The following is an 18,762-nucleotide window of genomic DNA, read 5'->3' as shown; positions in this document are numbered from 1 at the left end:
CAGATGCGAGGACGTTTTCCGACTTATAACACGCCTCTATTTTTAACAACGAAATATTTTAATTCATTTATTTTTTAATTCAGAATTGTATTGAAACCGTTTGCACATATCATCTTTTTTAAAGAAAGTACATTGACGTTTTCTGCAGGTGACAACATGTTGACCGCCCTGAGTGTGGCCCGGGAGTGTTGTATGGTGGACCGCACAGACCGTATCGTCCTTGTCCAAGCCTACCCGCCACAGGACGACAACACTAGTCCAGAAATTGAGTTTGTTTTCGCTGATGAGATGGAAAAGAAATACAGCAAGGTCATTTTGTAAACAGTAGATTCAAATTCTGAATTATTTTGCATGCACATGTATTTTACATCCATATCTACATCTACATCCATATCTCTTTAAGATTCAAGGTGCAATAGATAACCTTGTGGGTAAAGTGTTCGCTCATCTAACTCAAGCACCTGGTTACTAAGGTCTGTGTTTTCCTGTGTAGCGAGCGAGTTGGGTTTCATGGCACTCATTCACATTGTCTCCCTTCCGCCGTGATACAGCTAGAATATTGCTGACTACGGCGTTAAACAACATTCACTCACTCGCTCACTGTTCACTTACAGGATTCCATAGCCCTGCAGCTGGACAACGACAGGTTCCATTTCGCTTTGACAGGGAAGTCCTGGGCTGTCATCAGACAGCATTTCCCCGATCTCATGTCCAAGGTAGGACAAGTTTGTTTTTGTAGTCCATTCCTCAGTGGAGGCTGGTCCAGAAGCACCAGTGATTATACTGTCCGCATCCTCCCAAGCCGCCAGGGTATGATGACAGGCAATCCAGCTAGTCACAGAGCCTGGTTCAATGTAGGCGCCTTGTACAGACAATCAAGGTTCACGCAGGCTTGAAAGGCCTTAACAATCACCAAACTAGCTTGAAAAGCCTTGAATGTGTACAGAATGGCATATAAATGTTTATAAACGTATTAAAATTCATGACTGTCTTAATCTATTTCATTTTGTTGGTTGCGAAAAAAGATCTGCTTGGAAAATTAGTGATTTTCATACTGTGTTTTAGGTCTTCCGACTGATATAGCATGCTGCATTTAAAAAAAACATATTGACAGACGAAGGCTAATAATCCAACTAAAAGACTTGAAAATGAGAGTTGAAAGCCTTGAAACGGCATGAATTTTAGTCTTAGTGATCAACGAGCATGGTGATCATTATACTCGAAAGTACAGAATTTTAATTCTTTTCATTTGTGCATAGGATTTGTCTAAGTAACGATAGTTGATGTTGTTTATTTCGTAATGAGGTCACCGGCCCATTATACAAGTATATACACACTCACATATGTATTTGACAGAGCGCCAAAATGTTGTACAACAGTGGACAGTAATACTACTTAGGATAACTAATGACATCTTTAAAATAACTGTTGCGTTTCTTAAGTGCTAAGAAAATATAAACTGACGTCCAAAAGAAACTTTACCAACTGAAAATATAAATTTCAGAAAAAGTGTAAACATTTTTTCGATGAAGTCTATCTAAAACACATAACCTAAATACAACAATAGTGAATGCAGAAAATGTTAATCGTCTGTTACATGTTTGCGAGATAACACGCGAAAAAGTAAAAAACACGTGCACCACGGACAACTGCAAATGCACGTGCGGGTAAGAGTATAAAACGATTGCAACGGCAAGTGAGACATCCACAGTGATAAAAAAACACAAAAGAAGTGCCACGACTCACAGTTGAACAAAGTGAACGAGCCTTGGGTATGGTACAGATGGGAGCCACCCACGTCCATATTGCACAAACCTTCGGTTGCTACCGTGTTGCCGTTACCAAGTTGATGCAACGTTACAGACAGACAAGGCCGACCGCTGACAGGCCAAGAACAGGCAGACCCAGGGTGACCACGCCCTATGATGACCGGTACTTGCGTACCTTGCACCTCCGAAATCGCTTTTTGACAGTGACGTCATCGGCGACAAATGCCTTAGAACACAGGGTTAGTCGACAGACAGTGGCCAGGAGACTCAGGGCTCATGTAATCAGGGCTTTTAGACCATACAGAGGACAGCTATTGACAGCGCAACATCGTCTTCTGCGATTGAGATTGACCCGGACTGTACGACGTTGGCAACGACGTGACTGGCAGAGGGTTGTCTTCACTGACGAAAGTCGATTCTGTGTTTAGGGCTGATGGAAGACGACGTGTTTACCGCCGAAGGGGTGAACGAACGGCGGCGTGTTGCGTGCAGGAGGTCGTACCATATGGTGGAGGGAGTGTCGTGGTGTGGGGAGGGATCTGTGGGCAGGAGAGGACACCGCTGGTCATCGTCGACGGAAATTTGACAGCTCAGCGTTACATGGATAACATTCTTCGTCCAGTTGTCCTACCATATCTCCAACAGCAGCCACGTGGTGTCATTTATCAGCATGACAACGCTAGAGCCCATACAGCCAGAATTGTCACTAACTTCCTCGCAGCCAACAACGTCAACGTCCTGCCGTGGCCTGCACGCTCACCCGACATGTCCCCCATAGAACACCTCTGGGACTTGATTTATCGTCGTGTTCGACAACGACCACACTCTCCAGCCAACCGGCAAGAACTGATCTTGACCCTCCAAGAAGAATGGCGTCAAATCCCACAGGACTTCATTAGACGACTGACTTTTTCTGTGTGTCGAAGAGTTTTTGCTTGATTGAGGCATTTGGTGGTCACACACGCTACTAATAACTTGTTATTGAACGTGAGCGATTGTTTATGTACTCTGCCTATTGTCCATGATTCTGAAAGCTCGAGTTTTGTACCACACCCAACTTTGGGGGGCTCTGACGTCATTCTCGGTCGCGGTATGATTGTCATTTTCAGTGTTGATTATGTTGATATATCGATCTTCTCAATACACTTTACTTCATGCATGTATGTTTATTTCCCTTGAGTGTTTAGTAAAGGCGGATTCGAGCTTGCGAATAGCATTTTAAGTTTTTTGCTGGTTTGGATGAACACAATATTACTTTGGAAAAATGTTGTCTCTTAAATATGCATAGAATGGACATTGGAGGCAGAAATGGTATTCTGATTCTACTATTAAGACTATGCAAAATGGACAGAACCTCAAATTTCTGTTAATATTGTACTGTCGACCTGTTTGTGTCATTAAAGTATGACTAGAACATCTAAATGTAGCTAAAGCTTTAAAATATAATCTTCCAAACCATATTATATTTTAACATGTCTGTAAAAGTCTTTGGAGAAGCTGTGATATTATCGTTCCATATCTGAACATCAATATCCTTACCGCGTTTTACAAATTGGTCAATACATAAATCAACATAGCCAACCCCTTGATGGGGCTGAACGTCTCCAAAACCATACTTACTTAACAGGTTTTTAACATCATAGGCCCAACATTTTTTCCCCATTTCGGCCTTACTGAACTCCAAGTGGCAATCGCAACCAATAAGTGATTATTCACTTATATTGATAAACCTTCACGGAAAATATCCCAACTTCCCCTCTCGCAGCGCTATTCGGGGTTTGACGTTTAAGACCCAATACTAATTTACAAAACCTCTCATGAATTATATCAACATCTGGGGATAGGTGGAAACCCCATACTTCAGATCCATATAATAAGATTGGCATGATTTTAATATCAAAGATATGGAGATGTATACCTATAGGAAGTTTTTGAAACATAAAAGATTTACATTGTAATATTTTGATACTTTCCAGGCTTTCCTTTCTATGTAACGATATGATATTGGGATAAGCAACTTCTTTATTACGTTTCGGTGTAGGTTCTCACACTGTTATCAAGCAAGTGATGTGCAGAGAGTATGGCTGACAAGTATATATATACACAGGTAGGGGGCAGAGTTATACAGAACACTAGAGTAGAATGGGGTGTAGTTACATTGGAGTGGAGAATCCTGTTTTTAGCCTGTCCATTCTCTGCACATCACTTGCTTGATAACAGGGAATGACGTGAATCTCTTACTGCTTAACCTCTGAAGAAACTAAACGTAATAAACTGTTCATAATGCGAAAAACTATGGATTATTCAGATCGTTGTCAAGGGAACGGTCTTTGCACGCATGGGCCCAGAACAAAAGGCGCAGTTGGTGGAGAGCTTGCAGGCATTAGAGTGAGCGGTTTTTGTTGTGTTTTGTTTTTTGTTTTCTTTCTTTTTTCCGTCTTTCTTTCTGTCTTTCTTGTTTAACGCTGCACTCAGCAATATTCCAGGTACATGACGGGGGCGTGTAAACTATCAAGGCTTGACCAGGTGAAACAATGATTGGTAATATCAGCAACAATCCGCGCCATCAAGGTTCGGTGACAAGCAATCAACCAAGTCACTGTGCCTGACCATCCAATCCATTTGTTCGCCTCTTACAACCTGCATAGGTTTGTGGGGACCATTTGTAACCTGGAATCCCCACGGGGCGAGCGTCTGTAATGTCTTTCCTTCAACTCAGTGCAGTGTTCAGTTGGGTCGATAGGGTAGCCTAGTGGGTACAGTGTTCACTCATCACGCCAAACGTCTGAGGTTGATTCCCCACATTGGTACAACGTGTAAAGCCCATTTCTTTGTCCCCCCGCAATGATATTGCTGGAATAATGTAAAAAACGGTGTAAAACCATACTTACTCACTCACTCACTCATAATTGGGCTTTTTTCGGATGTATTTCACGTCACAGATGGGCCTGATAAAGTTTGAAATTCTTTGTGACAAGAAAGATTGAATTCTGAAATCATAATCTATTCATTTGGAGAAATATCTTATGGAATTTATGCATTGGTTTCGTTCATTGGGGACAAATTAAAACAATTCTTCATTATTTTTCCCAGTTACTATATAAGTGTTGACAGTTATAAGGCGTAGACATTCGTAAGCGTTCGAAATATTAAATTTTACATTTTACTAGCTTAAATATTCAAATTTATAGGTGGATGTTATAAAGCTTACATATTAAAACATCTGAAGTCTTCTAAATATTTTAAATTATATTTTTCTAGTTACTTTGTGGGAATGTGCGGTGACGGGGCTAACGACTGCGGAGCATTGAAAACAGCCCATGCCGGCATCTCTCTGTCGGAGGCTGAGGCTTCCGTGGCCTCCCCTTTCACATCCAAGAAGCCCACCATTGAGTGTGTCCCAAATGTCATCAGGTGGGAAGCCTACATGCCACATGTTCTAATGCATCAATGATACTTCATTAAATATACAATGTACCTATCCATGTTTGAGCATATTGTTTTGAAGGATCTGTTTGGGCACTCCTCACATTCCTGCCACTTGAGTATTTGGGTCCATGTCAGTGAGGTGTTGTATCAGACTTTCAACTGCCAGTGTTACCACAAAATCATGTTCCTTGGTTATTTTGTTTGTGTGGTGTATATTCAGAGATGATAATTTTTCCCCGGATCTGCGAATTTGTTAAAATCTGATGGCTTCCCCCATTAACACCACGCTCCATTGCAAAGATGTTTCAGCTGAAAAGGAGAATTTCCATTCTCATCCTTTACATTTATTCATGTCTTGATCAGGTATCAATGAAAATAATAATAAGTCCTTTTATAAGGATTGGAAATATACAAAATAACGCTCAAGAAAATACACATATATACAGCCCTCTGGTGTAATTGAGAGTTGACTGATGGTAGACAATTTTGAAGAAGTGTCATAAGTCCAGATGCAAACGGAGAAGGTATAGTCTTGAAAACCAGTGGCAATTTGTTCCAAAATACTGCAGCAGAGGAAGAAAAGGATTTGTGTCCAAGCGATCTCTGGACTCTTGGTACAGTCAGTTGATCCCTGAATGCTCAAATAAATTATTGATCCTAACTTGTTTTAATGCACAACTTATGCATGCATGACCTGTAATGCCTGATTTAAACTGCATGCACTATAACTTGTTTTAATACACAACTTATACATGCATGATCTGTTATGCATGATTTAAACTGCATGCACTATTTCTGCTTGAATTCGCTTCATCCATTATCCCTGCACGACTGTAATGCACCAGTCACCCCTGCATGAATGTGTCACACCACATATTGCTGCATGGTTTCAGGCAGGGCCGAGCCGCACTGGTGACGTCCTTCGGGATCTTCAAGTTCATGGCGTGTTACAGTCTGACACAGTTCATCTCTGTCCTGCTTCTATACTGGGTCAGCAAGTTGACAGTGTACTTTTCGGACATTGCTCATCCATTTATATTAAGTTTATATATCCACCGAAGTGAAACTTGGCATGCACGTTCTATTCAATGAAACCACCTCCGTGGTGTTGTGGACGGCGGGTAAGCCCAGAGAGCGGAAGGTCGGTGGTTTAATTCCTTGTCTGAATCATAGCAACAGACGTTAAAAGTGGTTCTTGTACACTCGGCATAACGGGTAAAATAAAGACTTGACTTCTCGGAGTCAGTATAAATTGTATGAGTGTTGCATTCTCACATGACGCAAACCACATTATTCGGTAAGTTCATGAAAATATTTAAAACTTTTGTACAAGCCTGTGTCAGAGTATCCCTGCTTACAGCTTCACACCCTATAAGCAGTGGACTTGTCAACACGGATGACTCCCTCTGAATGTATATATATAGTAGGTGAGCTACAGTGGCTTGGCACGCTATCTTATTCAAGAGATGTGATGGTGGCTTGGTGACTGCATCAACCAATGTTTGTTTGTTTGCTTGCTATGTGAGAGTGGTCTGTAAATATTCGAGTCTGGACAATACAGTCAAGTCGACAAGCATGAGTTGCTGAAGACCTATCATCATCCAAAACTGGCTCCCACGGGAGATATCGCTTGGGAGAGATCAAGCAATATCCACATTGTAGATATCGCTGCAATGAAATGCATCACGATGTTTTGGAGACCATTGTGACGTCATTGTTACCATGACGTCACAATCAAATGACATCACTAATGGCTCTGCTACTGAAGCTGAAAGCAGTACTTTTTACACTAAAGACACTGCTTATTTCTGTCTACAAACTGAAAAATGATGTTAGATGATAAATATAATCTCACCCCCGCGTCCTTTTATCTCAAATATATCAACACTCGTTGATAAATGTGAAAAACCCCTCGGCAAGCCCCAGAGTTTTTCCACTTTTATCAACTTAGACACTCGGGTGAGATTCTCTATTTCTCATCCAGATCTTCACTGGTCCTGACGCCAATACGTTGACAGTAACAGTAGCCTAGTTGTTGAGATGTTGACTTGTCCCGCCGAAGACCAGGGTTTGATTCCCCTGCCGTTATTTTGCTGAAATAATTGTTCATAAAATAATACTAATTTTATGTTTTTGGCGAAGTTCAGTTATTACCTAATACGTTAGTGTGAACACAATCATAAGAGGGAAAGTAATACACTTGATCAACGTTTTAAAACCTCACCCTCAAAGTATACTGTACCTTTAATCTGCTCTCTTGTCCACCAGATCGGAGCGAATCTCACAGACACCGATTTCCTCATAATCGACTTGTTCATCGTCACAACCCTTAGTATCACATGTAAGTAAACCATGGCAACACTGTCTCCGTCACAACCATCAATATCACGCGTGAGTAGCCATGGTAACACTTGCCACAACCAATAGTATCAAGCGTAGGTATCCATGTCAATTCTGTGTTCATTACAACAGTATCACATGGGTAACCTTGGTATCACTTGTCGGCACAACCATCAATGCCCTATGTTGGTTACCATGGTAACACAACCATCAATGTCAACTGGGGGTAACCATGGTAACACTGTGGTGGGCACAACCATCAATATGTGGGTAACCATGGTACTCGTATACGAAACAATGTCATAGTTCCCTCCGAACATAGTGCCGGACAGAATTGGTCCCCACATACTGTTTTATTCTTGTAGGAGACAAACTGATTGTTGATCAGGCGGTTTCAATGGTTGACATAGCCCCGGGTATACTGTCACTCCTTTAATTGCGTCCTTTGTTTCAGTCGGTCGCACTGGTCCTTGTGAAGAACTGGTCAAGGAACTCCCGCCATTCAGTCTGATAGCTGCTGCACCCATCATGTCCATACTGGCACAGATTGCGATACAACTCGCCACACAGGTGTACTGCTTCCTCCATGTTTTGAGACAACCCTGGTAGGTACCACCACCATCCTCGATTTTCCAGGGCAGTATATTCCATTCCATAAGGAAACATACCCTGAACTTTTAATTTCCAGGCTCTGTCCAACTGTTGTCATTTGTGCCAAGTATGAATCTAATACTAATTACAAAAAGTTGAGAACCATCCGATTCTTTAATATTACTGTTGTTAATCTATCATGGCATGATAAAACTATATCGTATTAACTGTAATTACATGAAAGAATATGATGGTCCTTAACTAATTTTGAGGAGTATATTGAGCCGAACATGAATGCAAGGCGGATATACATAATACATTCAGACAAACAAAATGTGTTGTTGATGACGTGAAACAAATGTGCGAGGACTGCGAATTCATCCACCACCCATTAAACTTGACAGATAGGGCAGCTGTAAGGATTGCGGCCAGGGGTTGTGAACAGAGTGACACTTCTTGGAAATATTGCAGAATGAAACTCTTAAAGTGCACACAAGATTAATTAATATGTTTTCGGTGGCAAAGCATTGCAGAAAGCTTTATAACTGTTGGTCTCACCTTCAGTAGAAATACTGATCTGAAAAGAATCATGTCATACTCCTTTCCCACGTCGCGGCTATTAAAAGCAAGAATACCGCTCGATATACACGATTCACTTCCGGTTTCGCCGGAGCAAAAAAAACATAAGCTCGCTGAAAACAAAAAAACCCTGCCATATTTTTTATTAAGCATGTTCAGAATCCCACTACTCCAATACTAACTACTAAAATATTACGATAGTTCATTAGCTCGGCATTAAGGGGCTAAAACAAGGACTGGTCGGCTCGGAGTCAGTATACTGTGTCTGAGTGGGGTATTCATGTTAAACTGCGGCATGGTATCTCAGTGAGTTAGCACTATAAATCGGCATCAGTCCGGACTAGTACAAGCAGCCACACACACAAACACACGTACATGCACGTTGCTATATAAGTGCAATAATCTTGGACACGACGTTAAACCCAATTTCACCTCACCTCTCCTCGTTAGCAAATGTTTGTGGCTGTAACTTGTCAACGTATCTATAAGGAAAAGGCGACATCTATAAATTATTTTTCAATAATTTATTAATTGAGGTCCCATTGAAGTTTTGGCGTGGATCGATGCTCATGATATCAATCACTGGCTTGCCTGATCCAGACACGATTATTTACACAGACCGCCGTCATATAGCTGGAATATTGCTGAGTGATGAAATTTCATTCAGTTGAACAAAGTGAATTAGACTGAAATTGATTTCTCTTGCCAGATGTAAAGGGAGGTAATTCACGGTAGAGGGCGCAACCGTGAGGGGTATATTTAGGAACTGTAAAGCCCGGGTAGTTCAATCCCTCCTGTGGTGTCGCCGTTTCAGTGCGGTCTGTTGTTATTAACTTTGCCACGTGTTCTATCGCCATTTTGTTATGGAGCTGTTATGGAGCTGTCTGACGATATAAACAAGAAACTTGATAATATTCTACAGCAGTTATCTACATGTCGAGAAGAAGTTGACAGGTCTGTTGAAGACAAACTTGTAAATTTACATGATAACCTGGCTCGAACAACGGCAGAAATTCAGAAACTCAAAACTGAAAAAGATTTCGTATGGAAACGGGAAAGGCACCGGCTTCAGTATTATTTCAATTCAGAGACCCCTGAAAATCTGAAACAAATGAAATTTGCTATCTTACTCAAAATTGGACTATTTGCAAGATCTACTTTGTGCGGAGGTCTCGCGCATTGAGCGTAGAAATAAGCTGATTAAGCGATCCGACTCATCAGATGGAGGTTGGGAGACCGGTCGCCAATATGACTGTAATGATCTTGATGATGATTCCGCCGATGATCGGCGTATTTCCAGAGCGGAATCCAGAGCTATCAAGAAAATGGACAAAAAGAAATCAAAATCGTCAAGATATACCCCATATAAGTTTTCTAGACCGACAGAGACTGTCACGCAGGCAACAGTTGGGGGCGGGGCGTATCCAGCGGGACCATCTCAAGGACTTCTTTTTCGCCCGAGACGGCACGTGTTTTGCGTGCGGAGAACTCAGCCACTGGAGACGAGACTGTCACGCCGACAAGTCGCCCGGGAAGGAAGACCAGAGTGTCAGAATAAACAAGGTAAAGTTGAACTTATTATGAATATGAGCGTGGAAATGCTTAAATTTTAATGAGGGATCTTTTAGGACGCTGCATACAGTTTTGGCGTGACATTCGTTGTACTCATTTTGTGATTGATGTTATTGTAAGTGGATACAAGATACCATTTTATTCTACTCCGACACCTGTGGAATTAAAAAACAACATGTCGGCGTTGCGGAATTCTCATTTTGTTTGTGAAGCTATTACAGATCTTGTGCGGAAACAAATAGTGGAGGAATGTGAGAGGCATTGTGTTGTTAATCCATTGTCTGTGTCTATTCCATCTTCTGGAAAGAAAAGATTACTTCTTGATTTGTCTGTGGTGATCAAACATGTGTTTAAGCTTTCAGTCAAATATGAAGACTGGAAAATCGCTCTTATGTACATCAAAGTTGGTGATTGGTTAGTTAAATACGATATACATTCCGCGTACCATCATATTGAAATACATACTCCTCACACAACTTTTCTCGGCTTTTCATGGGTTTGGCCATGGGACAGGAGGTATTACAAGTTTGTGGTTTTACCATTTGGTTTGTCATCTGCGCCCTATGTCCTTTACAAAGGTAACCCGGCAATTTGTAAAATGGTGATTTTAACTCGGTTTCAAGAACGTGATGTTTCTTGACGATGGAATTATTATTGAAAATTCTATGTCAACTTATGCTGTTGTATCAGATAGGGTTACAGATGACCTTATAAGTTCTGGATTTGTACTTTATGGGCGCCTTCACAAAGTTTGGAATGGCTAGGATTTCATGTGAACACATTTCATGTTACTTCAGCTATACCGGAAAGGAAGTTAGAGAAGCTTTCCATTTGCATCACATCTCTCTGTCCTTGACAGTAGGTCTGTGTATTTTTGTGATGTATCTTCACTTGTTGGTCAAATTATTGCTATGAAACCAGTTATTGGTTCAGTTAACTTATGACGAGATCACTCAGTACAAATTGTCTGACGGCTAACTCGTGGAATGACTGGATTGTTTTTGTCAGCTCAAAGTAAGGAACAGTTAGTGTTCTGGCGGGACAATATTCAACATTTCCAGATCGTTGTGTTCAGACAGTTCCCCTACCAGGGTTGTTTATAGCGATGCAAGTGGTGTAGGTCACGGTGGCTACTGGGTTCAGTTTGGTGGAAGGCTGGCACATGGTCAGTGGTCCGAAAGCGAAATGAATCAACGTTCAACATGGCGAGAGTTGAAGGCTGAATCTATGGTACTGACAAGTTTTCTGTCTTTTCTTGCTTTTCACTCAGTCAAGTGGTTCACGGATAATACCAATGTATGTGCTATTATTAAAAAGGGTAGCATGATGACACATTTACAAAATCTTGCATTAATTATCTGGCAGTTGTGTTTGAGATCCTGTATACGTTTGGAAGTAGACTGGATTCCCCGAGAACAAAATGATCAAGCAGATGTTCTGAGCAAGCTGACTGATAGATATGACTGGGCAGTTCAATAGATAGTTTTGCTTCTTACTACAACAAGATAAATCGTTTAGATTCTAGGTAATGGAACCCTAATTCTGAGAATGTGGATACTTTTACATCAGATATGTTAGACATTGTATATGATGTTATATCTACCCTCCAAGAAAGTTTAAAACCGAACGTACAAGGTTTGAACATATTAAATGAGGATAGATCAGCCTCTACAGTGAGGTCATACAAATTGGGATTCAAGAGATTTTCTGATTGGGCAGATTCCCATGGTTTGCCGAGTTAGTTGCCAATTGCTCCTATGCACTGCGCAAACAATGGTGTACCCGGCCGTCTTTTTAAGAGACACGGGCGCTGGAAGAGTGAGAATGCCAAAGATGGGTATATCAGAGACAGTGTTAAAGCCAGATTAAGTGTGTCCAAATGATTGGGTTTGTCATATAGGTTGTTTTCCTGTAAACCCTTTCTTTGTTTTTCATGCAGAGTAAATGCTTCGGCGTGTGCCACAGGGGAAGCCACATTGTGTGTTTGTTGTTTATATCTGGCTTGACGAGGTTTGGGAAGAGAAATGAAATTTCATGCAGTTGAACAGAGTGAATTAGACTGAAATTGTTTTTTCTTGAAGGTAAAGCCAGATATAAAGGGAGGTTATTCACGGTAGAGGGCGCAACCCTGAGGGGTATACATAGGAATTGTAAAGCCCGGGTAGTTTAATCTCTCCTGTGGTGTCGCCGTTACAGTGCCGTCTGTTTATTTTATGTTTATGTCCTGTGCATTATGGTTATGAACATTTTCTGTTGTCAGGTGTTGGCAGTCAGGTGTTGCTGCAAGACAAATGTCGTCACAGTGACGAGTATGGTTCTGAACCACAAAGTATGGATGGTACCTGGTACATGCATGTGTCGTACAGTACGATGTTTCAGTGTCGGTCACTGGCGTGGTTCTGAAATTATATGGATCAAGGCTAGTGACGCTACTGGTGTTTGTAAAATGAAATTTCAATGCAGAGTAAATGCCTCGGCGAGTGCTACAGGGGACGCCACATTGTGTGTTTGTTGTTTATATCTGGCTTAACGAGGTTTGGGAAGAGAACTTCGTTAATCAACAAACAAAACAAACACTGAACCCTTGAAAACTTAAAAACTTGCAATGGGGATTGGCTGGAATTTTTATTAGGACAGGTGGACTTTTTCAGCGACAGGCAAAGACAAACCATTTCTTTCCCCATTTCCCAAGCGTCAGGTTTATTATTTTATATTCGAACTGTTATACAACTGGTTTTTGCATCCAGATAGCAGCAAATATATTATTTTCTAATATTTTCACAACATGTTTTGGTCTGTTTTTTAAACCCTAGGACCCCCGCCACACGCGCACGCACACACACACACACACACACACACACACACACACACACACACACCTTGAAAATGTGATTGTCAGCTGCTAAGTGATGATGAATCATATTATCTTATTCAAATGTTTGACACAATAATTCTTATGTAAAAGTAATTGAGTTAAAAGTATAAAGTTGTAAATTTATTGTAAAATATGTATTGGTGTCCTACATGTATGATGTAAATGTTATGGATCGTTTACAGTCCTCTGATTAAAATGCAACCCTGGATTTTATGTCACGTGTTTCTCGGAAGAGATTTCCCCAGTGCAGCATTTCCTGGTTATAATGTCATCCTGGTTATAACGCCATCCTGGGTATAACGCCATCCTGGTTATAATGCCATCCTGTTTATGCCAATGCATTTTGGGACTGAAGATCCAATTTCCAGGTTATAATGCCATTTTCTTAATACGTTTTTAACACAAAATGGGCAATGCAGGTTGTGTGTTCCCCGTGGGAGTTGATAATGATAAATATATAGGGATCCTGTGACATGTACAGGGATCCTATGACATGTACAGGGATCCTATGACATGTACAGGGATCCTATGACATGTACAGGGATCCTATGACATGTAAAGGGATCCTATGACATGGAAAGGGATCCTATGACATGGAAAGGGATCCTATGACATGGAAAGGGATCCTATGACATGGAAAGGGAACAAATATATATATTGTGTTATTATCCCTCAATGAACAGTCTGGCATAAGTTTTTTTATAACAACTGGCCAACATGGAAGCATACCTGACATAACATTCAGATAATGGGTCCATGTAAATAACATTCTAAGGTAAATTGGTGGCCACATTTTCTGTGCTGGTGATGTGTTCCTCGAAGCTGAAAGAAACAATCTTCAGTGAAATGCAAATCTATTTTGTATTCAAGGAAGTTTATTTAACGTTTTCAGGTACTATAAACCACTATTACATTGGAAGGTTAGAAACTACAGGTTTTCATAAACAATAAAATGCAATGGTCATACTGGCTTCATTTTTACGCAAAAGTGTAATCGATTTAAAATATTCCAGTATGTCCAGTATGACAAATTCATACAATTTATTACCAGTATAGGTTTCATACAGATACAAAACTAATGTCACTGTTGTCCGTTTCTTGTCAGTGTTGTCTGTTTCTCGTCAGTGTTTGTTTCTTGTCACTGTTGTCACTCTTGCATGTTTGTTGTCACTCTTGCATGTTTGTTGTCACTGTTGTCTGTCATGTGGTTAAAGCGTTCGCTCGTCACGCCGAAGGCCCGGGTTCGATTCCCGACATGAGTACAATGTGTGAAGCCCATTTGTGGTGTCCCCCCCCCCCCCCCCCCCCCCCGTGATATTGCTGGAATATGCTAAAAGCGGCGTAAAACCAAACTCACTCACTCACTGTTATCACTGTTGCATGTTTCTTGTCATGCTTGCATGTCTCTCGTCACTGTTGCAGGTTTGTACCCTACATCGACAACGAGGACGACAACTACGTCAGCTATGAGAACTCCGCTGTCTTTCTGGTTTCCTCGTATCAATATATCACTCTGGCCGTCGCTTTTTCCAAGGGGGCGCCATTTAGGAAGCCCATATTTTCAAACTGTAAGCGACACTTAGGAAGGTGGTATTTTCAAACTAACAAAAGATATTAAATAGCTGGTATCTTCAGAACAGAGGGCAACTTTATTTTGCTGTGGCAGATAACATGGCCTGTGAGATACACATCTGTGTTTACCTGTGCATGATTGGTTAGGAAAATTGCCTAGTTTTCACAATAAATTCTTTAAAAAAACATTGTCTTACTTCGAAGCATATGTTGATATTTAGTAGGTTGCATTATATAAGTATGTAGATTTTGAATATCTTTGAAAATAACAAATGAAAACATACCGGAATTCATTGATATTCTTTCATTAACAAGGTTGGGGGGAGGTTCCTCCCTTGTGACTCAATTTGTAAGAGGTAGCATGAGTTCTGACGTACTGGCTGGAGAGAATAGTTTGACTTATTTAATTTAGTTATTTTAACGCAATATAATCTGTATGTTTATACAATGGACAAAGCCCATACCGCAATATTGCTGAAATATTGCTAAAAACGGAACGAAAATACATTATTAATTTTAATGAGGTGAATATTCAGTGTTACTCCTGATTACTGAAGCTGAGATAAGAGTTATTATGATTGGTTCCAGACTTGTTCCTCATGAACATCGCCATCTGTCTTGTCGGCTGCTTGTGGGTGACGATCCAGCCCCCACAGGGGCTAGCGGACATCATTGAGGTAGGCCCCGGGGTCAGGCTTGTCTTGAGAGGCACCTTCAGTTCAGGTGACATGCTTGAATGTGTGTCATCAGATCACGACAGCTACGGGGTGTTGCTCATCTTCTCAAACACTGGTTTATCTCGTGATATGCAAAATAAAATGTGATTTCGTATCTCGTACTCTGCTTATTCTGTGGAGTGACTGCACATCGTATAACGTGTGGGAGTGTGTGGTCTGTTCTGGTTGATTACCGTTGTTACAATGGATTTGAAACCCGAAAATCTTGTGCATATGACTACTTTCTTAGATAGCTACATTGTATATTTTCTCAATCACAAATTTGAAAATTGTGGCAGACGTCTTGTCGAAATGGATACAGCGATAATAACAGTTATATGTTCATCAATATTCAACAAGTTTTGCATTTTTCTGCTAATTGGCTTCGGTTGTCATGTCTGACGCAATGTTTGTCTTACATCTGCCAGAATTCAGTATGAAAGAAAATGCTACGGAAAATTACGGATAAGCTTGTGTATTTAACAATGTGTTTTCATATTTGCTGGTGTTAGTTAGTAATTGTAGCATATTTTTTAAACCTGCGGTTACTAACATCGGGTCCCAAAATTATTTCCGGGGATAAATTCACAATAACAACCGCAACTCTGAAAACGCATAATGGTTATCTCCTTATCTGCATATTTAGAGACAAGAATGAATGTGCTAATCGCTGTTTTTTTTCTTGATTACATTGTGTCTCTGATGTTGTAGTTGCTGGTGTTCCCATCCATACCCTACGCCATGGTGCACGTCGGCATTGCCCTCTTCAACTGCCTGCTTTCTATCCTGGTTGAGGTGAGTAGTCGATGTGAGGGACAGAATTTTGTACAGTATTTCAGTAAAACAGAGCGTGTCAGCTTAATGTGTGAGGAAATCCTGAAGCGATGCAGGGCTTATACCTCTTTGGTCTGTTTGTTTGCTACACACAGCGATATTACATCTCTATGACGGCATCTATCCACGAAATCGGGATAAGATGGCATGCATCAACCAAGTGAGCCTGACCGCCCGATCTATTTGGTCACCCCTAACGACCAGCGTAGGTTGCTGGGAATCTGTTCCAACTCGGAATCCCCACTGGGTTCATATGAAATAACATATGCCCCTCAACCGATCAGATAAACAGGTTAGGTGACAACATAAGTGATATATCCTCTATTTCTTTGTCAACAGACCTACGTGATGGACAACACATCTCTCCAGGGAAGCTGTCGAAACTTCTTAAAACATTCTCTCCCTTCCGCGCAGACCAAATACGCTGCCATTGAAGAAGACATAGCAGGAAATCCCTCATGGCCGCCAGTCAGTCAGTCAGCCGTCAGTCTAGCAGTGGTCTTCCAGAGATTGGACAGTGCTCACCACGTCCCGAAAGATCTCAACACTGCTCCCGGGAAAGAGATTCTGGAGGATCTCATCGAAGACTCGGACTCGGAGACGCGGAGTATCAAATCTCTCAGCGGGGTGACCCCGGGTCATACCCAGAATGCAGCAGCTAGTTACACCCAGCGACAGTTATCGACAGAGGGTGGGCATCACAACACGGAGCAGTTTGAAACTCCGCTTCTGTCTGATGGCGCTGCAAATTCCAGTGGTGGGATAGATAATCCGGTGGTGACAAGTTTTGATGACAACGGCAGGTACACCACATTCTTGTGACCCGTCGTGACCTTGACCCCTGACATTTACTCACATGGGCCATAATCCTCATAGTCGAACTTTTTTTTGCAGAAATACAGATCTATAACAAGACGTCACTGACATAATTAACTCATTGAACAATACTCAGGGCATTAACGTTGTAGTCAAGTTGTATGAATCAAGACCCCAGCACGAGTTGATCATTTGCTTCAGACTTTTTCAATAGACATAATCATATCGACACTGCTTATATAACAGTATTGGCCAAGGGGACAGTGTGACATACATGTGTTGAAAAGTGATGCCATTTTTAAAAACATGACCTGAAAAAATTTGATTGATGTATGTTTATTATATTTATGTCAGCTCCATATGTCTATGGCATGTTGCAATTGAGCTTTTTTCTATTGTGCTGAATTTCCAAACTATTTCTCTGTAAGCCATTGTCTATTTAAGTCTGATCTGATCTTTGACATTTATTGGTTTACTTCAGTTCTGAGATGTCAGAAGTGCCCTTAGAAGGGACTGGTGATTTATTATAGGGGATGAGTGCCCATAAGACTGGCCATGTGTTCAGGTCATGTATCCGTATGATCATCGTTTCACGAATGGACCCCTTCATTCACATTTAGTAGTATATTTAATTTCGGGCACACATCAAAGTTCTTTGTGAAAGGGGAATTTGCTATTTTATTGAATAATAGAACATCCTTATCTAAAAAATAAAGTATTGATTGACATTTTCATTTCAGATATATTATTATATAATTGTAATTATATTCAAACATATTCAAGAAGTCAATCAAGCCTTTTTAAGAGTGTTTATGCCCTATAAATATTAAATATTCAGCGTCACGCAAAATTGCCGCGAATTGAGTATCGATATACGTATCGGATCGTGTACAAAGTATCAGGAGATACAATTAGGATGTATCGTGACATCCCTTGGCGGACGTAGAAAATGAACAAAGCTGCATTGTTAGTTTGAAACAGAATTATATATATTTTATACATGTCACATTTAGATTTATTTCTTAATTTATATTGACATTTATTGACTACTATAATTTATTGTTACTATAAAATTATAAATAAATAAAAAACATTTATTCTGACATTTTTTTCATTACTATACATTCATAACTATTCTATATTTATTCAAACATAGTATTTCATCTTTTATAATGACCTTTTGGGGCGGTGGGTAGTCTAGTGGTTAAAGCGTTCTCTCGTCACGCCAAAGACCCGGGTTCGGTTCAAGGGTACAATGTGTGAACCCAATTTCTGGTATCCCCTTCCGTGATATTGCTGGAATACTGCTAAAAGTGGTGTAAAACCAAACTCACTCACTCATCATAACTTTAAATGACGAGTTCAGTAACCGGGAAAGTGAGGCACAATGTTCATGTCCAGGTACTCCAGCAGTGACTTGGCACCGTCAACCAACTGACGCTTGAACATGCCACGAACATGTTGTCAGTTCCACTTGGTCTGATTACCCACCTTTTGAAGAAAAAAACATGAACAACAAGTAGTGCCCACCTCGACCTTCACAAATAAACTTCGCGTTTGCCATGGTGAAAAGGTTGTCGACTAAACATTGCAACATATTTATAGGCAGTGCAGTACCTGTGAAGGCTGGTTCATCTATACCGGGCCCTGTACACACACAGACTATAAC

General features: G+C 40.8%; 1 protein-coding gene across 3 annotated transcripts in view; it reads left to right on the top strand.

Annotated features, from left to right (window-relative positions):
* LOC124152339 (polyamine-transporting ATPase 13A3-like) overlaps window positions 1-18,171 on the top strand; it is a 38,240-nt gene extending 20,069 nt beyond the window's left edge. Inside the window, exons 21-31 of one of the 3 annotated variants that reach the window (XM_046525244.2) lie at window positions 149-309; window positions 615-716; window positions 4,078-4,157; window positions 5,031-5,183; window positions 6,092-6,188; window positions 7,467-7,539; window positions 7,993-8,143; window positions 14,578-14,723; window positions 15,316-15,404; window positions 16,155-16,238; window positions 16,617-18,171. In XM_046525244.2, the coding sequence (XP_046381200.2) occupies window positions 149-309; window positions 615-716; window positions 4,078-4,157; window positions 5,031-5,183; window positions 6,092-6,188; window positions 7,467-7,539; window positions 7,993-8,143; window positions 14,578-14,723; window positions 15,316-15,404; window positions 16,155-16,238; window positions 16,617-17,099 (1,619 nt within the window). In that variant the 3' untranslated portion in view covers window positions 17,100-18,171. The remainder of the gene's footprint in view (window positions 1-148; window positions 310-614; window positions 717-4,077; window positions 4,158-5,030; window positions 5,184-6,091; window positions 6,189-7,466; window positions 7,540-7,992; window positions 8,144-14,577; window positions 14,724-15,315; window positions 15,405-16,154; window positions 16,239-16,616) is intronic. The other 2 variants (XM_046525245.2, XM_048394100.1) reach the window with 2 other exon arrangements.
* Window positions 18,172-18,762: the final 591 nt, after the last annotated feature.

The sequence above is a fragment of the Haliotis rufescens genome, unplaced genomic scaffold (genome assembly GCF_023055435.1).
Source record: "Haliotis rufescens isolate VD_foot unplaced genomic scaffold, xgHalRufe1.0.p SCAF_13, whole genome shotgun sequence".
In the NCBI taxonomy this organism is placed as follows: Eukaryota; Metazoa; Mollusca; class Gastropoda; order Lepetellida; family Haliotidae; genus Haliotis; species Haliotis rufescens.
The sequence above is the reverse complement of the archived record's forward strand: the minus strand, read 5'-3'. Positions and strand labels throughout refer to the sequence as shown.